The following is a 25,539-nucleotide window of genomic DNA, read 5'->3' on the forward strand; positions in this document are numbered from 1 at the left end:
TTTCTAAGAATGATTTCTTCAGGACATCATGCGTCAAATGTGACGTTTCTTGACCATCATTCCCTTCAGGAGTAGACTAGTGGAGCACCAACAAAACATTTCAGGCAGCCAAGGTGGAAATCTGATCAACAGTGATGAACTTTGAATCACATTAATCGTGACAACGGATAAATCCATGCTAACAGCTCTGTTATTATCGATTCAGTGACAGTGCTAACTGAGATGGAAGTGTGAGCAGGAGTTTCTAAAAATAACCAAATCTAAATCAACAGTTCAAAAGTCAATATTTTTTGGCGGGAGGCAAAAACCTCCCTCTGCATTTATTAGGCTATGTCTAATTCAGGAGACATATCAATGGTGCCGTGGCACGCTCCTGGACAGCGGGGGTAAAACACTGCGCATTAGCTCGGTGCTGAAGGTGTCCTAGAGTCGCCGCCTCCGTAGCGCCACGCTCACTTGTCAAATTGCATTTAATGTCTCCTTCTCTCCTTATTCAGAGAATGTTCATTTTTGCCACTGTGAAATGGGATTTGAAGGAAGTTACTGCTGCTCCCGTACGCAGAGATTATTCCCTCACTCAGAGGGGGACTCCGGAGGCTTCCTCAGACCCGTCACACTTGGGAGATGTGGAGGCAGGGAACCGGGAGCAATGAAAAACAGGCCTCCTCGCTCTGTGTTTCAGGCTCTGTGGATAAAAGCCACTGCTTCTTCCTTTTAAGCTATCCTCTGCAAATAAGCCCAGCCACTTTGGAAAATAGAAAAACCTCCCTCTGCTTTAACACCACACGTTTACTCACTTTCCACCCTTGAAGGCTGGATTTCGTTTAATTGTGACCGCTTGAGGCAAGCGGACGGCGCTACACGCTGCTGGACCTTCATCTAATCGCAGCTATAAACAGACTGAATTAATCCTATATGGGTCAAGAAATGAAACCAAAAGGACATCCACACATATCAGACAAACACAGACTAGAGTCGGGTCGTGTCCACAAACTGTTCCACAAAGGACCACCTGTTATGTTCGGAACGCTGGGCGGAACCCAACTGCAGCGATGTAAGAGTCACAGGAGGCACGCAGCAAGTCAAATACAATGGTTTAATAAATAATAAAAAATACACAACAAAAAGCGTCACAGAACCGGGAGAAGAAATCAGAAAATAAATCCAAAGTGTCACAGAACCGGGAGAAGAAATCAGAAAATAAATCCAAAGTGTCACCAAACCGGGAAGAGTCCACAACGAAATGAGTCCAAACGAAAAGTGTCAGAGAACCGGGAGAAAGAATGCAAGCAGAGTCAGTGGGGACAAATGGAGTCCATCTGGCTCCAGACGTGTGCCACGAAACAGGAAGGAAGGAGGGAGAAACAGAAACGGGAGTCAAGGGAACCAAATAAAAGCGGACCATGACACCACCAACCCAGTTATCTTGGTTTGGAGTAGAACAACTGCAGTAATGCTGTTGATCCCATCCACGCACGGTGTCACTAAACCACCGGAGCCTGTGCTGTGACCCAGGCAGATACAGGGTGCAGGGGTTGTCAACTGTCTGGACCTGCAGCCTGACACTGGATCAGGAAAACGCAGGCTATTCCTTTGCCATATCTTCAGTTAGTTTCTCTCCAACGTATATAAAGCAGAGTTTCTTTAAACATATATACACAACATTGACGTTCTAATGGATGGATCAAGATGAAATGGGATCTGGTCGTGTGGATTCCACATAGTTAGTGAGCCTCAAAGCTTCATTTAATAAGTGACTATTCGGTAAATTTCGTACCATTTCAAACGAAGTGCTTCTCATCTGCCTCCACCACAGACTGATCTTGTTTTATGAGGAGCCCGAGCCTGTAAGTCTGAGCTGGTTTAATGGTGATATCTGTCTATAAAGAGCTCTACTCCATCACCCCCAGCCAATTACACTCAAGTTTTGCAGCATCAGCTCATGCCCTCCTATATCTACACAACTTTTTATCAATTATACGGCACAAACCAGCGCCGTAAATGAGCAGACTCGCAGGCTTGGCGCCGTCCAAAGTGTGGTCGGCTGCTTTTACATCAGACGCAAACATGAAAGGAAAATATGGATACAATAACAACAGATACGTCTCCGGAAAAATATCAAGATCAAAACAAAGGGTGCACGGTGACGGGCCGTCTTACCCAAGCGCGGCGCGGGCTTTGACAAGGGGAAGTCAGGGGAACATTAGCATTCTTCACTTTGTCTCCCAGCATGATTAATTACCGCTTTCCCGAAACCTGCTGAGAGACAAATCTCGCTGGCTGTGAAAACGCCAGGCACTTTGTCCGCGTGGATTGTACTGATCCAAACATGAGCTCACCTTAACAAAAATCCAAAACTGGCTGTCAAGTGGGCTCTCTCCCCGAGTCGCTCATGTCAACGTGTTATTTTTTACCTCGACTTCCCTTTGTTCATTCCAGAGTAAATAAATGAAAAGATCTTGTCAGGAAGCGTTTGAATCCTGCAGCGCAAAGCTGCCTTCTGGGCATCTTGACAACGTTTAATTGTCGGGAAGCAGGTGCGTTCTTTGCCTTCAATATAAGATGAGCTGAGGGGCCAGTCACCGTTCAACGCCAGAGGTCAGGCTGCAAGGGATCCAGTCGTAACAAAGGGACCAAGGACAGGTCCCCATAATGACCTGGGCCCGACTTGTTGCAACTAAAAATGGGGACTATTTTCAAGTGATACAGAACCACAGCACCAGTTTGAGGTGCAAAAACAGTATTTCACATTGGGGACATAGCAGAAAAAAAGATTCTCAGTTCATTATTCTATTGTTAGAAGTGGGTTTTAGACTGTAATTACCCAGCAACAATACTGAACTCTGCCTCAACTCTGGGTGCTTCCTCAATGATCCACCCAGTTGGTCTACAGTTCATGAACAAAGCAAACCAGAGAACATCCATATGTCCACAGTGGAACAAGCAACATGAAACTCTGTTTTGTCATGTAAAAGCTGAAAAAAAAATCTCGCACTTTCTCAGTTTTATCCTTTTGTTTGTAGTATTTTAGCCAGTCTTCACCAGTTCGCTGGTGTGAAGTCCATGCCCCTATCTGTTTCTGTTGGATCTTTGCAGACTACATTTTTTTACGACTGGATTTTGCATTATTCTTCCACTGCCATTATTGCGAAAACACATATTTTTCTCACTCTGCCAGACTCTGTATTTGATCATCAAGGGAGCAAAGCTCATTTTACTGTTCCATCTTCTATTGGTGTCAGTGGTTGCTACCGTCACCTTTCCCAATCTTCCTCTAGTCACACTGTAACATCCACATTCCTCCATGGACCTCAGTGTTTTTTGTCATCATCTTCCGACCTTGTCTTTCTGCTCCATCTGTCCAAACCAACTGAACTTTGTCCCTTCAGGCTCAGAACAGTGGTGTCAGACCTCCTTACCTTCACACCCAGCCAAGAAAGCCATGTTACTGGCAGGGGAAAGGGACCTGATTCTGAGGCTACCAAACTATATGTCCAACGCTGGCTTCCTCAGTAGCATTTGTACTTGCAGTTATACATCTCCAAAAGTCAGCGTGACATCTAAATGTGATGCTCATGCAACTGGAGCAGAAGACAAATCATAAATGTGTTCATCAACCTCCTTCACTTTCCTCGAGGTCCTTGAGGCTCGGCTCGAGAGGAACGGCGCTAATTATCCAGGACAAAAATGTAGCGACTCTTGAAGATCAGCGGGATAATTAACTGTGTCTCCTGTTGAAGACAGATGAGTGAGACTAATGAGCGTCTTAATGTGCAACTCGGCTGTCAACAGAAACATGCAAACAAGGCTTTTCTCTCCGAACAGGAGTCTTTTTAATTGGAGGATTACATGTTGATTTTTATGCTGGACTCCATGCAACACTAGCAACATCCAGCCGCTGACGGCCGATGGGAGCTCCACCATTACGCAGTCCCAACGCGAGGCTGTCAAAGTTCATTGAAGATGAAGACGCTGAACATATGGGTCCAGAATGGTCGGCAGCAATGTTGTCACATATATAAGATGGTGAATTAAATCACATCCCTGGGTATCGTACACAGTGTACCGCCAAACACAATCTCCGCCATGACAATTCTGCATCTCAGGATAAATTAGATAAACACGCAGCTCACTCGCTGCATTGGACTTACACACGTGAAAGCGAGATCGTGACGGCGCGTTCCGCGGCCGACACCGCCGTGTGACAGTTGTGGAGAGTGTGGTGGACTTTGGTTCACGATCGTAGTTTTAAACGTATTTTTAATACAGGGAACCTTTGATCATGACACTGGTCGACTCTGAGTCTCTGAATCTGTGTTTATTTTATTAGATGGAGTGGTCCTCATTGGTTATCTGACGCGCTCCTCTGCCTTGGTTCACATCAACACATGCAGGTCTCCCGCTGCCAAGGTGAAAACAGTTGGATATTGGACGAAGCTCCACTCCAGTATTGGCGGCGGCGTCCTCTTCCGTGTCCCCATTAGGGTTCACTGGACACACTCTCACAGGCAGCGCTAATGCTACAACCCAGCATCAGTTAGGGACCATCAACAAATTCTAAGGCATCAAGTTTTAGCAAAATCTTCAGTAAGGCCATGGAAAACAACCATTTTAGGAGAGAGAATTGTGAAAAGGTTTTTCATCACACAAGACGAAGGATTGACAGTTTGTATCATGATTTGGAGAATAGAATCTGACTCCATGATAATTTCTTCACATTTTATTTCTAATATTTATTCAATAGCATCTAGGAAATGTGTCCAGACTGGTCCATGGTTTAACTGTAAAGAGACATGAGATACAGCAGACAGATGACTCAATATGTTTCTTCATAAAACAGTTTCAAGACTGTAGTGTGTCCAACACATGGAATAGAATGAAAACGTTTTTATCGTGATAATTATCATTATTGCTGAAAATGAAACATTTATCGCAATACATTTTTTGTCCATATCACCCATCCCTAGCAAGAGTCAACCGCTTTCCAGCGTAGTTTTATCAGCAGCACAGCAGGTATGGAGTCTGAAAACGTTCCACAGAGGAGCTTAGTTGTATTATTTTTGCAGTGATAGACAATAAATAGTGAGTGAAATATGACAAGTTTAGCTAAGATTTAACACCGCAAAGCGCTGAGAAATGATTCCATATCTAATGATCCTTGGTTCACCTCAGGATTTCCTCGCTAGTCGCTCCTTCTAAATCCAGCTTAATGACCTGTTGCCGTGGCGTGAAGACTGCAAATGTTTATCCACAGTCTTTTTTTAAGCTGTGTAAATAAATCACATTTAGAAATGGAGGCACCAAGGAAAAGAAGGAGAGAGAAGAAGTAACAGAGGGCATGAGGAGGACAGGTGTAACTAGAGGATGATGTGTTGGGCCAGAGAATAGATATATATGTGTCCTTCAGTACTCTTTCTAATAAACTCTTTACTGCCTTGATTTGTTCACTCACTCAACTTTCCATGTCCTTCCTTTGCTTGAGAGAGACTTCATTTAAATATCTACTTCGGTGCCGTATCTGGGTCAGAAAGCCCAAATTAGATGACTCATACACGTTCAAAGGGAATCTCAAGATGATATTGAAATCTTTTGAAATGTAGGAGTTTCACAGACGAGTTGACAGGGGACGTTATGCAGGACGTACATATGCTCGAGCAAAGACACGCATCAGTGAATGACTCATAGGGCACTATCCACTTGTTCAGCAGTGTTACGTATCTTAACCACCTTAACTTTGAGGTCAATATAGGTTCAACTCAGTGAGCGCTGGATCCAGCAGGATCACACAGACAACGCTGACAGGTTCCTGCTTATCTATGAGTTTTAAAATGTCAGTATAACCCTGACAGTGCAATTTGAAGCATAACAATCCATCCGTTCTGAACGGAGTGGAGGGTGTTTTTACAGTACTGGACATTCCACCGATAACCAAAATGCTTTTTAAGTTACTCTCAGTCAGGATGTGAATGGGATTTTAGATAGTGGGATAAAAATGCTTTACGAAAAACATCATGTCTTGGTTATTTACCAAGGTGGACACTAAGACATGCACGTGTGCTGTCGCTCTGAAATCTTCATTTTACCTTGATCTCAGCGGATTTCAGTGGTATATTTGAAGTATTCCGTTCATTTCAAAGTGACCTAACCGGTGACTTGATAATTGATAGAATTGATAAGATTTGATCGATTCCAATTCCAATATCAATACTGCTTCAGGATATGGTTCCGGAGCGATTCTATTGTCGATTCCCAATAGGAAAAAAGAAAGAGAGATAGGCCTATTGGTATTCATAGATCTGGGTCTTACTGTTAGACTGTCCCATTACGATTCTACTTAGTGTTGTTTTTTAAGGAGGCACATCATATTGCAAACCATTATGAAGAAGTCAAAGCTGAGCTCAAAAAGCTGAGAGACGTTTTAGCACTGGTGAAACAAGAATGTGTCCTGCTTGGTTCATGAGCATCAGACCTCCACTTCTGGTCTGGAACATGCATTAAGTAAAGCCTTATCATTGAAACTGTTGACATGGAACTCCAGTTCTTTATAACAGAGGCGTCTATTGGTCCTTGTATTAAAAATATCAATGTGCATATATGTATCTCATTTATCAGAAACTACACGTTTCCCGAGGAACTGAGGACACTTCCCTTCAATGTAAAGAAAAACAAGGCTGTAGCGGAAATGTGACGTTTCTGACATCATTGAAAACAAAACAAACTCCTCCGCAACAGTCCGTGCAACAGCTTCATGCTAATCTAGATAGCAGAGTCGGACTTCACAGTCAGGAAGGAGGAACCGGAATTAACATTTCTCCAGAGAATCAGATGATTTTTAACTGGTTCTGAAAGGAGCTGGTCATTGATGCCGATCCCTAGTGAGGTCAAATATTGAGTTTTGGAAAGATCAGATGCATCAAAGCTTAAGAAAACCAAAGCTGGTTCTGACCGCTGAGTTAAATGTGTCTTCATGAGCATCAGAGCTGGACATCACATGACCATCATTTTTGGTTGTAGACCAAAAACGAAAAGTAAAAATAAAATCAGATCAACATTCAACTCCCCCTAAAACTCGGACTATGCTATGAAGGTGCAACACTAGCCACTGTACCACCACGTTGCCCAACCACAGAGCAGCAAAGGCTTTCGAAAAAGAACGTAGAGGCATGGATGACTCTTGGTGAATATGTGTCTGTGCCTCATTTGTTTCCTACAGCCTTTTCAAGTTAGAAGCCAGATTAAAACATGGCTGATCGTGGAACTTTCAAGTTGCTTTTTGGGGTGCGGTGGACGTTCCAAGCGGATTGCCCCTCGGTCAACCGGCTGCTTGACTGATGCGCAAAGTGCCCACAGAAGCTCACACTCAGCAGCTCCTCAGACGTTTGAGGGGGGACACGCAATGTCACCAGTAAAAGTGTTTCGAAGCTGAGTTGGAGATCCAGATTAAGGAACTTCCACAGCCACTGCAGAAAGCAGGATAAACCGCATCCCTAAGAAGCCAGACGGCCACTCTGCAGTTATGATTCTCATTGGCTCAGTTTGACACAGAAACACAGCCCATTTCCTTCTTCACGAGCAGTTTCCTAACCTGGTGTTTTGGCTTTCAGGCAAGTGCTTTCTCCCACCCTTCTTCACACAAACAAGTCAATATCTCCCTTCGGTGGCTGTTAGTGGGGTCCTAATTGGTCCAAACCATTGTAGTTCCGTGCATAGCTTGAAGTCTGACACCAGCGGATACTTCTCTATGTATTTCTCTCTTCTGTCGCAGGAATCCAGAGGGCGAAGTAATTGAATCACCCAGGAGTTGAAAGTGTCTCTTCCGACAGTGCTACAAGAAGCCGCCTCTCCGCGGGACAAGGCTTTGAACGCCCCCTCCTTTTATTTGTTAGGCTTTTTTTTAATGCTCCACAATTTACACTTTCATCATTTCGCACACACACAAGTACGCACCTCTTGACACACACACTGACACGCACACTGCTGATCCCTCTGATTCTGGACTCAACGCTTATGGGCCGAGAAGCAGATAAAACAAACAAACAAAACAAATCCAAAACCAACAACAAAAATCCAGTCTTCAGTGTTTGTGAAAAACAACAAAAAGACAGAAAACCATATTTTTACGAAACTCAATAAATTATAAAGAAGTTATTGACCAATTTATCTTCAGCAAGTCAGTGTCAGTGAGGCACAGTTTAAGTGTTTCCGCCTTGTCTTTGTTTCCTGCTCACCACTACTATCACCACCATCCGACAATATACTCTTGGAGGAGCAATGTTTCTACTGTGAGTCCCTCCTGGAAGACTGGACATCTCTCTCTAACAGTGAGTTCATACACCCTGTGGAGAAAACCCTTGTTCCTGGAATCTTGTTCTTTGGTCTCTACAAACCTGGTCTACCTCCACCCTGCCCTCATACCGTAACTTTTCCTGGAGAAGGTTCTCATCTCCAACCTAGAAAGGTCATTCCACACTTTTTTTGACAGAGAACCATGGTCTCAGAGATTGGGTTGGCAAAGACCTTGGCGTTCATAATCCCAGATACCCAAACTGGCTCCTGGGTCATGGAACATTTTGGGCTTCGGAAGTGTCGGCCAGAGTCAGTCAATAAACAATCTTATTCCAGTGCATGATAAAAATGATGAATAAAAACATGAGTAGTGATGTCTTGTCAACAGCCGTCACTACTACTACTCATGTTGAGCTCACTTCTGATGTGCTTATGAGCCTCTTTGACAACAGTTATGACAAAAAGCTTCAATGCAAATTACAAGACTATGACCGACAACCTGTCACTGGTGCTGCCTACTCTCCTTTCAAACTCTGTCTCAATCCTCTGGATACACGGTAATACCATCCAAGAGCTATGTGGGTAGTCGGTACTTGGAAAGGTTTTAAAAGTAAACTTATTATTAGTCATTTATTTATTTTTTATTTTCTGTTCATTGTTGCACAATGTACCAAAGTACTTTCTCAGTGACGTTGGCAATAAAATTGTGATTTAAATTCACTATGAATCACAGTTTCGGTAGCATCAACATGTATTTTATCTGCCTGTGGAACTCACTCCACTCGCCCTTCAGCCTCACCTATCTGGTCTCCGCTCTCCTCTTCATCCATGCACCAGTTTCCCATCACACCAGAAGTCAAACATCAGCATCTGTCGAGATCTTGATAAAAGGAAGAAGTGTGAACTGAAACTTAAGTCAATTTTTTTCATTGAACTTCCCTCAACCCCGGATAATATTTCACCTGGAACCATCGTAAGAATATGAGCCCTCTGAAGACGCAGCTAAAGAGGCAAGCAGACGCATGACAATCGCTCGGGCCTCAGGTCTGAGCTGCTTCCTGGTGAAGCAGGATCCCTTCTGATCTGAATAAGACATCAGCTCCAGTGTTAGACTGCTTTGCTCCTCCATTACACCTCATTGACTTGATATTTTTAAAGCTCAAAGGGGACACAAAATGAGATTTCTGCTTAGTATTAATTAAAAGGGCACTACAAAGTGCTATCGCGGTAACAAGAGAGGCTTATCGCCGGCTTCAGCTCCGCAGCCCTCTGATGGTAATGAGAGGAGTTCATGAATAGATACTGAGCACATAGATTGGCTGCTCTGCCCTTTTCCATATGAAGCCCCATATAAAGACAACAGTGACAGTATGTACATGGCTTGTTTACAGGCGTAGAGTGGCATGTTGTGCTGAGGTAACTGTGCTGACCTTTTCCTGCTTATATGTCAGATGGCTGATTCAATCCACATCACAACATGTCAACCTTTTAACCGTAGATAATTTGATCTTTGCATCGACATATGAATCCTGCACATGGGAAAAACAGCTCTGAAGTAATGTCAGGGGGCTTTTCGTTGCTGACCCCACGCCTCTGTCGTGTTACTTCACACCTCCGCCTGCTCTGGACCGTGACATTTTTTCAGTGGTCACTCTCAAGCTTTCACACTGTTGGAACCTTTTTAGCTTTCCGATCGATTTGGATGACCTTTCGTAACATGTGTCAGCACGGACGTTAGAGGGAGGAGCAACTAGGAGGACGCAGTCTTTCGCATGGCTGAAAAACTATTTACACTTTTTAAACTGTCACTTACGTGAACGCAAAATCCAATTCCTTTGTGCTCATGTCTCGGAGTTTTGGCCGAAAAGACCCAGGCCCCCAAACACAACGCTATTTTTATAAGTTTTGGATCAGTGCGAAGGCAGAGGCAACACTCAGAGGACTTTGTTTGGATGAGTCTACTGTGTGCTGCCTGCAGCTAATCGTCCAACACCAGCTTCCTCTCTGTGTTTGTTCGTATTGTGAGGTTGAATTGGAGGATCAAATGAGCCACACGTGGAATTGTCAACATCTAACGCCAGGACCATCGTCCCTGAAACGCAAAGCGAATGAAGCTCCCACAGTTGCCGACTGGAGTTCAACTTCCAGGAGGGATTTCTAAACTTGCATTTCCTCTGTCTGCCAGCAAGGCAAACATGGCGGTGAAGTCTCACAGTTTAAAAGGCTCGAGGGTTTGGAAACCATGATCTGACTCATTTCGCATGCAGAGAAGTGGAGGGTCTGCAGTAGTGCAAGTCTCTGGACTCTGCAGGAGCCAGCGGAAAGATGACTAGTGCTGGAAGAACCAATAATAAACTGTTAAATCTCTTGACAGTAGCTGATAAAAACAGGCTGTAATCTGAAGTATGAAAAGGATTTTGACCATCAGGCCTCAATTCAAACATGAACCTTTAAGAGCATCTCAACAAAGATGGTGAACACCTTTCTTGCACGCGTGAAAATAGAACTGAAACTTTGTGAATAGAAAGATAACAATAAATGTTTGTGGTAGACAGTTTTAGATTATATAAGATTGTAATACAGTCATACCTCTCCATGCTGTGGTTGGTCCTGGCTTGTTGGTATCACAGATCTTCCCTTGCACAGTATATCTTTATCCTCTGACTGTGTCAGAGGTGGGCAATGAAAGTTCCAAAAGGGCCACATTAGAAACTGTAACTATTGTGAGGGGCCATCATCAAAAGAAAGACAGTGTAGATGATTCAACATGACGGGAAAATATCCAAAATATATACATAACAAGGACAAAATGAACCTAAAAAGATTAAGTGTAAGTGAGGATATTAAGATGAGTAAATATAAACATATTGGAATATTTGATTTCATAAGAATTTATAATAAATCAACATTACTATGGACGTTCCAGATAAAAAGGCAATTTATTAGAAAATATATTTTTAATATTCCTTCAATGTACTTGAAAATCACACAGAATGGCCAAAGAAAAGAAGAAAACTTTCGGAAGCAGTAGATCAGAGGGACAGCACATGTGCTCAGGTGTTTAGGAGACCAAGTCAGAGAGGCTCGATGGAGATGGTTTGGACATGTACAGAGGAGAGAGAGAGCCAGTACATTGGTAGATGAAGATGTTGAGGTTGGAGCTGCCAGGCAGAAGGTGGAGAGGAAGGTCAAAGAGGAGATTTATGGAGGTGGTGAAGGAGGACATGAGGTCTGTAGGTTTGAGAGAAGAGGAAGGAGAAGACAGGGTGAGATGGAGGGAGATGATCCGCTGTGGCCACCTCTGAAGGGAGAAGCCGAAAGAAGAAGATAAAGAAGAAGGAGAAAAAGAAGAAGAAGCAGAAGGACATTGGAACTGCCAGGCAGAAGGTGGAGAGGAAGGCCAAAGAGGACATTGATGGAGGTGGTGAAGGAGGACATGAGGTTTGTAGGTTTGAGAGAAGAGGAAGTAGAGGACAGGGGGAGATGGAGGAAGATGATCCGCTGTGGCCACCCCTGAAGGGAGAAGCCGAAAGAGAAAGAAGAAGAAGAAGAAGAAGAAAAGAAGAAAACTTTAGTCTTAACATAAAAACATGGTTTATTTACTGCTGAAGTGGTGGCGGTGACTCGAAAAGAAAGAACATTAAAGAAGCAGAATCATTACAACATATCAGTTATAGTTTTAGTCTGACGTCAAAGGGCCACAAAAATACAGGTATCGGGCCACATATGGCCCCCAGGCCACACCCATCTCTGGACACTGTTAATAAAACACATTCTTAATACCATCACTTATTACAGTGAGTTCCAGTCTTGGTCAAATAGAACAAGCTATAAAACAATTTTAAATGACTCCAAAAGCATCACATCAATAATGGGACTATAAACTTACAAGACGCTGGGGCTCATTGCCAAGAAGAGCAGTAGTGTGTTGCTGGTGCCAGGAAGGAAACTGAAGTCTATTTATTTTCTATAAGTTACCGACTCATCAGACCTTTCAAAGCAAACACAGACAGAGCAGCATTACTTTCAAGCCATTAGCAGCAGTCACATTTATCCACATTAACCTGAGCGCCGCCGCTCCCCTAAAAACCGAAATGAAAACTTTTCGCCCTTTTTGGATGACTTGCCTTTGACGTTCTGTCCTCTGTCTTCTTGAGCCGCTGCCAAAGACGATAAAAATAAAATTGCCTTGGACATTGCCGGCAGATTACAGCAATACATGTCGGTAGTAAAAGCTTATATCGCTCTCGAAAACACCGCTAAATTAAGGAGAAATAAAAGAATCCATCATTTGGCTTTAAACAGCAGGATGTATTCTGTTGATTGTCTCTGACAGGCAGCATCTGCAACAGTTAGTCATCTGCTTTCGGGACCAAAACCAACACCCTCATGCAAATTTAAGGCTTCTGCCACTAAAGATATGTTTGCTTAGTGAAACAGATGTGTGCCCGTTTTGCTGCCCCAAGGAGGGAAATGTAGACCAGGACTCTCAGTTTAAAACAACGCACTCACTGGTGTGAAAGACATCTGCATATTCACGCACTGCACACATTGGAAAACACAGAGCTTTGCAGCTCGATAATAAGAATATCAGAAATTGACTGTTACACCGCCACGTCGATACCAAGACTTCTCAAGGCAAAAGACTTGACTGTGGCTTTTAGTTTTGAGGGCAGTTAACGTTTTTGCAAATGTCCCATGCGTGGCGTCAAAATCTTCCTCCTCCTCCCACCCTCTCTTCATTTTTCTTTTCATCCATTTTCCAGTGGTTCAATACATTGTTTTTCCTCCTCTGAATATTCATGATGGTAAACGTCTCTTACACACTCATTCTCTTACGCAGTGGATGGCAGTGGGCCGCGACAGTTTCTTGGACACGGACGCTAACACATCTGGAGAGTGTTTAGAACAAGTCACACGGCAACCACTTCCATCCATCTGAGTCATGTCGGATGTAGCTTGTTGGACTTGGCAGGAGGCTGTCACATCACAGCTAACCAAATGAACCCGCGCTGCAGGAATGGGCAGTAACTTGTCGTACATGATTCACCATGAAAAACAAGCCCAAAAATGAACATTTAACATATCACGACATCAACTAAACCAAACCGCATGGAGAGTTTGAACTACTTTGGTTCACGATTATAGTTTTAAACCTGTTTCTTATACAAGAAACTCTCAGTTATTACATCAGTATACACTGAGTCTCTGAGTCGGAGATGGTTTTGAAAGATCGAGTGATCCAAATGACAGTTTTCTGATCTCATACTGGGCAACTACATTCTTCCAAAAATTCTTCACATCATGGCAACAGATCTGGATAGATACACATCTCAGAGCAGAGTCTCAACTACCACAATTTATCTCCAAAACAAAACTGGTGAGGTTATAAACACAAGAAGTGACACTAGGGAAGTCACTTCAACGGATTTATGAAGTACACAGCAAATTAAAACATTGTAAAAATTACTACCAGACATATTACGCTTGTAGAAGAAAGAAATGAAAACCAAATTGACAGTAAAATGAGTATTTGATTTCTAATGTCTTTAGTGTCTTTAATCTTTCAGCGATCTCCCTTCAGTAGGTCGCAGGAATGAGATTTTCACAAACAAAATTTCCCACATAAAATATTAATTTTCATCAGTAACTTTCAAACAGATCAAAAGTTTACACAAACATCTGTCTGATGATTCAACACGACCTGGAATACAGCCGCCAACGTTCCTGAATATTTAACAAGACAAACTTAACAGCTGTGGATTCTCCGTTTTGGAGATTCCCGACTACATTTACATATATTTATTCCACAGAGTGGCTGTCGTGCCACGCTGATCTCCAGCGAGTCGCTGACAAGCTGCTCGATCAGAACCAAGCCCGGATTCTGAAAGTTTACCAACACAGAATAATAAGGTTGGGAACGAGACGATTCCTTGCTGTGGGAAAACATCAGCAAAAGTGAGAAGCTGCTGTGAAAGTGGAGCAGCCAGAGAAACCCAGCGGAGGGGAGATATTGTTCGTGACAGGGGTTCCACAATTAGACATAATGAACTTAGAAAACAAGTTTTCCCTTTGCTTGAGAGCGACAGAAAAAAATGATTCACAAAGTGTTTTTCAACAAGGCAGTGTGACAGGACAAAAGGTTGACTTTTAGTTGAGCTTCTCCATGAACAATGAAAGTGCAAAGAAGGCATGAATTAAATGTAGAATTGGTTTCTGTGTGAATAAAGCATAAAAATATTGCTAAGCATCATCCTTTCTGCTGTTTTCAGACTTCTCCTTTGTTCTTCTTCTTTTCCTTTGGGCTTCTCCCTTCAGAGGTGGCCACAGTGGATCATCTTCCTCCATCTCACCCTGTCTTCTCCTTCCTCTTCTCTCAAAGCTACAAACCTCATGTCCTCCTTCACCACCTCCATCAACCTCCTCTTTGACCTTCCTCTCCACCTTCTGCCTGGCAGTTCCAACCTCAACATCTTCATCTACCAATGTACTGGCTCTCTCTCTCTCCTCTGTACATGTCCAAACCATCTCCATCTAGCCTCTCTGACTTGGTCTCCTAAACACCTGAGCACATGTGCTGTCCCTCTGATCCTATCATCATCCTGCTCACTCCCAGAGAGAAGCTCAGCATCTTCATCTCTGCTACCTCCAGCTCTGCCTCCTGTCTTTTCCTCAGTGCCACTGTTTCCAAACCATACAACATTGCTGGCCTCACCACCCTTTTGGACACTTTCTATTTCATCCTTGCCGACACCCTTTTGTCACACATGACACTTTTCTCCAATGATTCCATCCTGCCCGCTTCTTCACCTCTTTCTCACGCTCTCCATCACCCTGGACAGTTGAGCCTCAGTACTTCAAGTCCACCACCGTCTTTATCTCTGCATCCTTCACCTGCTGCTTTAAGATTGAATTTTCATTTGTAGACCATGTAATTGAGCTTTTAGTGGACCTTTTTCAGGACTGCACCCACGGCCAGAGAAGAGGTTCTGGAACGTACCAAATTCCAATGGTTCATTGTCTATTTGACCAATAAGAACGAAGAAGTTGCCATGTCATCGCTGGAGGACCAACAAGAAAAAGCCCTACTTCAAATTGTGGTGTAAAATGTGTTTCATGCCTTCTGTGTGTCCTGTTCTGCCTTTTTTGAAATCCAACCATCTCCAAATCATGACTGAAGAGGACACAGAAGCACTTAAACAGCCTCCAACAGCAAGAATTTAAAACTTATTTTGCAAAACGTTTCTCTCAGAGCACCGGAATTTACCAGCCGTCACAACAGTCCACATCATCAACACAAGTCCTCACGCAGAAAATACCCAGTTCAAATGACTACAGCGACACAAAAGCACATGTATTATTGAAGCTGTGGTTTGACCGTAAGTGTTTTTTTCTTTTCCTTTCAGCAGAGGATTTAAGTGGGCTGTGACTGAGCTCGGGGACATCAGCGCTATATTTCATACTTTGACAAGTGTCACCAGTTTGCAGCCTCAAGTCTTCACTTGTCAGAAGCAGAAACTGTGAAATAATCCTTCTGCATCAGCATACACAGGCACGTCGGATTGAAGCCCTCGGCTTAACACTGTATTTGTCGCCAATAGTTGGCTATTTTTGGTCATTTCATCTAATATTTACCAGATTTTTGGTAAGCATAAAAGCCCAATACTCACTCTACTCCTTTGTTCCTGCACTCACAGCAGTTTTGTCGTCCAGGAGAGACTCAGAGTAACTTCGAACTAAAACCTCATCACCCAAGAGTGAGTTTCTCGCCTCGCTCTACCATCTGCTTTCCAACACCTTTGGATCAGAACACAACCGAGCCGGTCTTCACACAGACCTTGACACCACAGAATGCTCATGGCTGCATGGAATCGATCACACAACATTTATGACCACAAGAGCACATGCTAAGGTGGAAAAAAAAAATTCAATTTATTTCCAGAGAAGCCAGCAGAGAAGGTGCTCCTTGGTGGGGTTCTCTTATATGGAGACCCAGGGCCCTACTCCCGATTCCTTTAGGGCGGTTTCACACTCGAGACAAAGTGCGTTCGACTCAGTAGTCGACGTGAACACAAGCGAGTCGGGTTTTGGCTTGATCCTGGCTTGAGAGCTCCACTTTGTCTCAGGAAACTCTCCACGGTGGGTGAGCTTCTCGCCTCAGGCGACTCAGCGCTAGATGCTGGAAACTACGTGTACAGTGCGACTCCACACAAACATGATAGATGCCGGGCAGTAAAGGGTCTGATCGCTGTCTGACAACATCGTTCAAAAACAACTTCGCAAACTCCCTGAACACTGAGGTGTGCAGCTGGGAGCTGCGTGACTCTGGTGTTGGGGAGGAGCGCAGCGGACCGGGACTCACGATGTGTGCGGATGTTTGATAACTCACATGTTTTCACCTTTATTAGGCTGTTAAACACCTGATTTTATTGACAGACAGATTTGCTGAAATGAATAATGCTGCACTCCACAGTAACTGTTTTAACTGCTGTGATCTCGCATCTGTCTGCATGAGGACAGCGAAGAGGAAAGATGCTGATTTTCCCCAGGTTACTGAAGATCACCAGACTATTCATTGATCATTTCTGACGTTTGGATCTGGACTTCACTGACTAAAATCTTCTCGATCGTCAGTAATCTCTCTCACTGTGTTCAATGTGTTGCGAGAGCAACGTGGATCAGTGAAGACGCTTCGTATTACGCAGCTTGTTTCCGCTATTTCCTTGTAAAATAAACATGATAATTCATGTTTAGTTTTGACTGTGAAATGCCACATTCTGTTACAGCCGTGGCGGAGGTCCGTCATCAGTTCATATCTGAGGTGAGGACGACTCGTAGTGTTAAGACATGACGTAGAAATAAGGTGGTCAATCCGATGGTGGTAAACAGGTTGTCGCACGACTTCCTTGAGACGTGTTTCGTCGTAGGTCACAAACCAGCGCCATCACAGCGCCCCCAGCTGAGGAGAAAAAAAAGACATCACCTGAGGCTCAGACGTGCGAGGCTGCACAGCAGGGGGGGGAATGAAACTCAGGCCACCTGAGACAGAACCCGCAGTGTGAAACCGCCCTCAGAGGAGCTAGAATCCAGGCAGCTTCGGTCCGACAGCATAAATAAGTTGTTGCCGTAAATTGGGAACTGAAGCAAATTGCTAGTTCAGGACTCAATTTTAGCAACTAAATACATCAAGTCTTGTTTCGCAAATAAATGAAGAATTCTTTCTCTCCAGCGGCTCTTATTCCTCCATGAATAATTCAGTCGCGTCTTGACACAATGAAAGCATATCCAACAATACAGCTACAAAGCTAATGAGTTCACTATAAAGTTGGCCTTTACTCACTTTCACTGCAGCGGATCAAACAGCGTTCGCTTGCCTCCTCTGCGGCCCAGTACAGTTAATGTGTCGTGGAGCTTAAATGAAGCTGTGCATTCAAAATAGGGATTTCAAATTAAAACAATTCCCAAGCGGGGAGCAAGTTGGGAGGCTTAGTTTTCGGTTTATTTCCATTCCGACGGTCAAGTTTGGTTTAGGCTGCTCATTTACATGCAGTGCTTTGGTTGTTCCTTCTTATCTTATCAAAGCATGAAGGGATGTGTCTGATACAGCGCCAGAAACACTGAAGTGAAGCCTTCACTCCAACATGTCCTCATATGGCGAAGTTCTAACCCACACAGAGAGAAGAATCAGTCACTCAAAGGTCTTCATTACATCTGACATCAGCGCCTCTGGCTTGAAGTCCGACAAATGAGGATTGATGGCGGTCGAGAGGGGCAGGAGGAGAGAGCAGGCGTCTAAATAAATCAAGATTGAAAGGCAGGTTCAGCTTGTTTGACCACCTCACTGATCAACTTGTGGGCTTTTGCTATCCAGGGATTAAATTCTGATCCCTTCCTCATTTATTTTGTGCCGCCGGCTCCCGTGGCACTCTGTACTTTCAGACCAAACATCTGAGGATGGCGAGGTTGAGGCTTCAACACTTGCTGTTGTGTGGAAAGAATGAACAAATCTGCACGATGGAGTCCAGTATATGTGAGAAAGCGCTCAACTCATGCAGCACCAGAACACCTGTTACACAGTGCATCATGATGGTGTCGAGCTTGAGAGTCATATATTTATTCCCCTTATGCTTTATGAAGTCACCCTGAATACATTTCACAGAGACGAACAAAATGATTCTGAATTCTTTAAAATTTGTTGGGAAATGCAGGGACTGGGACACGTTGAGAAAACACTTATTCTTTATATAATATAACATTATGATGCTTTTATTTTTTCTCAATATATCAAGCGTTTTTACCAAGACTTCACTAGAATCAACGGTTACAGTTAAAGACAAACACCAACAATGTTGAGGAAAATGTATCTTTTTTGGTTGTTTTTATTTCTATTTTTTATTAATATATTCATTTTAATTATCAGTGAATTAAAGAAAAGTTTAAGTGGCGAAAAATACACATTATAAAAATGTCATGTCAATGTATACAATGAGCAGTAACACATTGGGAATATGTAATTTCAACTACTTATTACAAAACTATTCACTATTCTAACTTTTTTAACTAAAGAGAAAAGTTAATTTTTTTCAGTTATATTGCTTTAATAAAGTTCACTTCTGGTTTGGCCATTTAAAAGTGAACCTTTTCAGTGTTTTTGACAAAGGTGATTGGTTGAATTGATCACCACGTTGATGTGACATTTCAAAAGTCCTTCAATGACAACGATTTTGCGAACCCTTCCGAACACAACAAAGCCCAGATCAAAGACTTCGATCAGGCCACGAAACACGTTTTTGAACAATAGAGTCACTTTCAACAAGCTTTTTTCCACGAACTCAACACAATCCAGCCCTCATGCACTTGCTCACAACCCTGTCCCATCACATTCCTCTAATCCATCCTAATTCCTCACCCACTCGGAGCCTCCACAGCCATCACACCACTGCTCAAAGGAGGCAAAGCATTTATTCTTCCTCAGCAGTTGTCATTTGACGGTGAACTTTATTGTATAATATCCCACCGTATTAAATTGTACACTCAAACATGCAGTCCTTGCAGCACCGGCTCCTCAAAGATGCTCAGTGACCCAGAGTGGACCTCTCTCTTCACACCGTCCCCGTTTATCACAGGACACTCTAAGCCACTCTTCTTGAAAGAGTCCGGTTCTGCAAGTGACCCGTCCACTTCCTCTCCCTCCACACAGCCAGAGACTGAAAGAAAGAACTGGAGTCCTCCCACCAAACCGACAGTATTACTCCTATGTGTTCTGAGTGTGTGCAGCAGATCCTGTGTCTTGTTTGGCCGCCCCTCTCTTCTGAGTCTTCCCCTCCTCAGGTTGCTCAGGAACGTCCCAGTTTTGGCATTTCGATCTCACTTCCTGTACTGCAGGCGTCGCACATCCAGGCTCCAATCTGAAGAGCGCTTATCTCAGGAGTGACAATCAATTACAAAGCCGACATGAAACAGATTTCTATACACCACTAAGTCCTGACTCTCCATTAAAAGCGAGAAAAGCGTTGTGTAAGCCTTTAATCTTCCCGTAATAGGCTTCGGTAAAATTCGATCCGTGCTTTCTGCATCCAGGCTGCGTAATCACCGGCTCCTATGTACAGTCATGTGGTCCGGCCTTATATAAGCATCCTGGCGTGGAGAGAGATTAGAGATGAAATTTGCTTTGACGCTGGTGGCGTTTGTTTATTGTAGTCGACCGGTGCAACGACAATCCAAGACTTAGAGGAATGAGAGACTTGCGCGCAACGTAACTCACTCGGTGGAAGCTACATGCTACACTGCCGGGCCAAAACTAAAGTCGCCACCTGGATCCTGGATCTGGGGTTGCTGCAGTTGCTCGGGTCTAGGTTCAGCAACATTATCTGCTCAAAGAATGAGGTCAGCTGACTACCTGAATATACTGAATGACCAGGTTATTCAGTGGATTTTTGCTTAACTGATGGCACGGGCATATTCCAAGATGACAATGCCAGGATTCATCGGGCATCAAATTGTGAAAAACTGGTTCAGGGAGCACGAGATATCATTTTCACACATGGATCGGCCACCACAGAGTCCAGACCTGAAGCCCATTGAGAATCTTTGGGATGTGCTGGAGAAGGCTTTGTGCAGTGCTCAGACTCTACCATCATCAATGCAAGATCTGGGTGAAAAATGAATGCAACACTGGATGGAAATAAATCTTGCGGAAGCTTATCGAAACAATGCCACAGCGAATGCGTGCTATAATCAAAGCTGAAGGCGGTCCAACAAAATATTAAAGTGTATGAGCCTTTTTTTTTGGCCAGGCAGCGTATCACAGCAATTGGAGTCCATTTTTTATTTTTATTTTCAACAATCTACTAAGGCCAAACACACCAGTTTCAAAAACAAAGTATGTCAAATATGAATACGTTTAAGTCTATGTCACTATTTCTGCATTTTTTTTCCGATTTCCCAGACAAGCAGTCAGCTAATCCTGGTCTTAACATAAGAAATGGATAAAGAGAATATAACACAACTTAATAAACAGAGCTCCGCACTAGATGTCAAGAAAAAGTGGATCATTTTTTTCATAGTGTTTAGAAATGTGTGCTTGTATTTGTACTGCATTCAGCGAGAACCAGAAACACACCGTGATGACGTCACGAGACTCAGCTCCACCATGCTGATAAAAGACAGTGAAAACATCTGTACCTTGTTGAGAACAGATCTCTTCCCTGGACAGAGTACGACCTCAGAACAGCGTGACCCTAAAATGATTCACAAGTCCCAGTGTCAGGTCCGTCTAAGATGACGAATCTACGCCACTGCAAGCCCAAAGCAAGAAACATCATGACTAAAATAAGTGAATCTTCATCACCCAGTCACGGCTACGCCGTCATTAAACATGGTTTCCTTCCAGCTATCTTTGGTTCTGCACTGTCTCCCAGCTTGTGGCATGAAGCCGGATCGCAACCTTGGTTTTATTAGACAAGAAGCGAGAGACGGAGATATCAGAGGGAGCCACACCTTCTTTTCCAAAACAAAAAATAACAAGCTCCGCTCCGATCGGAAACTTCTCGTGTCTCCAGGGGGAAACATTCCTCAGATGATGCTTCGGAGGAGGATGATTCTAGGGGAACGTTACGTAACCTGAACTGACAGTCAGTAGCTCAGCTCCTGATTTAGACTTGAACAAAGACATCAGTCATATCGCTGGAGTCATTTATGAGCCTTTCGCATGACGAGAGTGAGACATTGTGACCCCTGAGAAATCACACTGACAACTGACCTCTGACTGGGTACTCGCTCCATGAGCACCAGCAAGGTCACATGGAGACACCTGATCAATGTCCATGTTCGCTGGTGAGAATGATTGCTGCTAACACTCCGGCTGATCCGAGCTCCTCTTTGGCCTGATGGACTGTCGTAAATCATTTTTTCAGGGTCTATGTGCATAAACAGCAAGGTCGAAGAAAGCTACCACTCCGTCTTCGAGTCAATCAAACACTCCCACAAGAAGCAAATGATATCAGGGAATTGATCTTCTCACATTTGCCAGGTTAGTTGTTGGCCACATCCCATATAAATCAATTTAAAAATGGATTTTATTCATCCTAACAAGCATCATTGCACCCTTCTCCACTTGAACCTTGATCTTTCCTGGACACATTTAACCTCTTCAGGTCCACCATGAATCACATCTTCTTCTTCATCTCCAACACCCTTGGTCCACCCCATCTCTCCTCTCCACGTGTCCACACAGCTGGCCTCCCCAACTTTGTCTCCAAACTTCTCCATATGTCCCTCTGAACTACTCATTTCTGAACTTGTCCTTTTCAGTTACAACCTCAGTATCTTCACCATCCATCATGGCAGTGAGCACGGTGGTCCTATAAAGCTTCTCATTCACTCTCGCTCTGACCCTGACGTCACAGTGGTCTCAGAGGTAGGACCATTAACTAATGAATCATTCGGGGAAGGGTAACCTCACTGCTCTCGGCTTTACAACAGAGTCTGATTCGGAATCTTACAGCTCTCTAGTTTATCGTTTAACGGATAAAAATACATAAATAAATAATTCAGGTTCAACCCCACTAACACAACAGAACCTTTCTATGAAAGTCATCGAGCCACTGCAAAGTGAGGCCCATATCAGGAAGATGTGAAACATACATGAAGATGATCTTCGTGTTTGTCAATTTGGTCATTCTATAAATTTCTACTGTTCGAGGAGCAACTTGTTCATGCATTTTTGAAGTCCATAAACATTTACTTTCACTAAGCTGTAATTTTGAATACGGGGTTGGAAATGAATGGAAGCAAAATTATTTATTTGAATATATATATATATATATATATATATATATATATATATATCGTCTCCAGTGAACTAATCCCAGAACAGATATCTACAAGTTCAGGGATTTCACATCACTCTCCGCGCTGGCTGCACTCTACTCTTCACCTCCCTTCATCTCTGTCCGTTACTTCAGTCACAACCGGCTCCAAACACACCTCTCACCAACTCGCCTCCATCCTCTTCCTCCAGCCTCCCTCTCATCCACGCACACACGTCCTCTCTTGCTGCTACCGACTTTCCTCTCTCTGCTCTTCCCTGCTTATGCAATATACATTTGAGTTGCGACGCAAAGTTTACTGTCACTGCTTCCAACTCAACCCAGCGATGTGCTACTGCATAATTTATCGTGAACTAGCAGGACACGGTGCTCTGAATCCCTCAATCGTTCGCGATGGAGGTGAAAAACAAAAATGGGGGAAACACCTTTGAAACATACCAACGAACTGACAAAGTCTGACAGTGCAAGAAACAAATCGATATCCAGCAAGATGACAGTTCCCTTCAGAGCTCATGTGAGAGACGGCCACATCAGTTTCCAGAGATTCCCACACATTTTTTTTTCAGTGGTTTAACAGTCAGGTGTGTGCTCAGTGCACACTGCTCTTGTCTTTGCAGAGAGCCTGGTCAATGGGAAAGTCCCCGGCAATAAATGGATTTCACGTGTGAGTGCTCAAAGTCGGCCATATGGTGTTCACACTGGCAGCATTCGGCGATACTCTCCGGCAGCAAGCAACCTGCAACAGCACATTAATCCCAGAGCCGATTGCACAAAGAAGTTCTTCGCTACAGTGAGAATATCTTGGATGTGGCGGGTCCCAGGGGGGTCTCCAAAATAAAATATGCACAGTGCAGACTCTGCTTTGAAAACAAACCGTAAGGCGAGGACGAACTGCGCTTTGATGAGAACAGACAAATGTGCAGCAAATCCCATCGTTCTCTCCATGTGACCTCTGCAGGGATTAGAACGCCAATTGTAGCCAATAACTGATGCACGCGGCCGCAGATCCATCCTCATCTGATCCGCTCAGCTGCATCACCAACCAGTTTTTCCCCTGCCCGACACACTGGGAGCCGTTATTGAGCATTGATGGTTCTCGAGAAGATAATAAAAGAGTTTCTGGTTCTCCTCCTCAGCTCCCCGTGTGTTTGTACAAATTACATTCTGACATGATTTGAGCGTGTTGCTGGTTCCGGAGATAGCTTTGCGGCTGCTGATCTCAACGGTTGTATTTCTCGGTCTTACCTGCTAATGAGGAGGATGAACAGCAGTTTCCCTCCGGAACCAGAGAGACCCATGGTGGCTAGAGCAGTGGAAGAGCAAGGCTGAGAATGTCTGGAAGGAAAAACCAAACAGAACATGTTAGCAACTCAAGTTGCTGGGGATGAAACAATTATTCAGTTCACTTTGACAATTTTGCGATTCAGAATGGCATTTATTTATTCTGCATTATTCTTCACTGAACACTGGCAACATGACCAAGAGGAACACAGACTCAATCCACATATAAACACACACCACTGTTACATTTTTGAATGAACACCTTGATATGAATAAGATGTTTTTACTATTGAACCATCAAAAGAAAGAAATAAACATACAAATTAAAATAAAGTAAAATCAGAAAACGCAAGAAAGCCCTGCTGCACATGAAAATATTTTAGAAACCCAACTCAGATCACATTGTTGAGGGGCAGCCCAAGCCCTAAAACTCCGATACCCAGGGTTTAGTTCCGTGTCTAGACTTGGTCCACATTAACATGGAGTACATTTCAATACTGTCTGCAGACTTGAATGACATTGACCCTGAAGGTTCACCGGGACGACGGACCTGGCTGCACTTCATATGTGACAACAAGGAAAGTGATCATGAAGGGCAAACAGTCCAGATAAACTGTCGTTGAGCCGCTCCTGCCTGGTCATCACATTGTGTGGCACCGTTGTGACTGGTGGAGTGGGTTGCCAGGTTTTCTGCTACAGTCTCATGGATCGTCACTAGAAGCTTGTGGTATTTGGAGTCTTGTTCAGGGGTGAGGGAAGGATGGAGTTGGAGTGGGGTGGGAGCACCGTCGGGTTCAGTCATGAAGAGGCTGATAGTGAAGAAAGAGCTGAGCCATGAGCCAATCGGGCAACTTTCCTATTTCCTATTTCCTGGCCAAGAGTTAGAGAAGAGACAGAAAGAACAAGATTTCATATACCTGTTGTTGGGAAGTGTTTTCTCTGCAGGGAAGGTAGAACTACTGCTCCTGCCAGAGAAGCTAGCTGAGGGCATCTTGGCAGGATTTCTCCTCGGCTCTTCTCTGTGAGGTAATGTCCAGGTGGGACGTGGTGACCCTGTTTATCTCTAGCCTCCTGGTTCACCTCTTCAATAAGCCTCCTCTGAAAACTTCACCACACCGGCAGCCCTTTTGTTCACTCTAGCTCAGCGTCAGACCGCTGAAATCTGAAATTTAAATTCATGTTAACCAGGACAGCGAGACAATGTGGCATCACTGACTGTAAAAATTCCCCACTATTTTGCTCAAGCCAAAGCGTTTGGCAGACACCACAGATGGCCACTGCCCCGCTTGCTTTTTTTTTTTTTTAATTTTAACAATCTGCTCACTTTGTTTTTTTTATTTGCTTGCAAGATGATATCTGCCAACCAGGTCACTTCCAAGCTGCCTGTGAGCCAACAGTTATCCACCTAAGTCAGTGACGCAGCGCTGCCTTTCCAAGAGTGTTTGTAAGTCACGTGGTGTCAGGCTCCCTGCGGGAAACAGCCTAATGACCACTTCACGAGTTCATGTTTCGCTCTGAGCTACAGACGGAGTTGGAAAGTAATAAGAAAACGTTACAATTTCCCTAAAAAAAAAGTTCCACACATCTCCCTGAGCTCGCTGTCACGATGAAAGCAGATGGAAAGCCTTCAAGAATGACTTCA

The 25,539-nt window shown here is 43.8% G+C and overlaps 1 protein-coding gene across 2 annotated transcripts in view; it reads right to left on the reverse strand.

The window, feature by feature from the left end:
• Positions 1-25,539, reverse strand: part of LOC128764838 (gamma-aminobutyric acid receptor subunit pi) — a 68,490-nt gene that overhangs the window by 26,851 nt on the left and 16,100 nt on the right. For both annotated transcript variants that reach the window (XM_053875039.1, XM_053875038.1), the window contains exon 2: positions 23,862-23,951. In XM_053875039.1, the coding sequence (XP_053731014.1) occupies positions 23,862-23,914 (53 nt within the window). In that variant the 5' untranslated portion in view covers positions 23,915-23,951. The remainder of the gene's footprint in view (positions 1-23,861; positions 23,952-25,539) is intronic.

The sequence above is a fragment of the Synchiropus splendidus genome, chromosome 9 (genome assembly GCF_027744825.2).
Source record: "Synchiropus splendidus isolate RoL2022-P1 chromosome 9, RoL_Sspl_1.0, whole genome shotgun sequence".
Taxonomy (NCBI): domain Eukaryota; kingdom Metazoa; phylum Chordata; class Actinopteri; order Syngnathiformes; family Callionymidae; genus Synchiropus; species Synchiropus splendidus.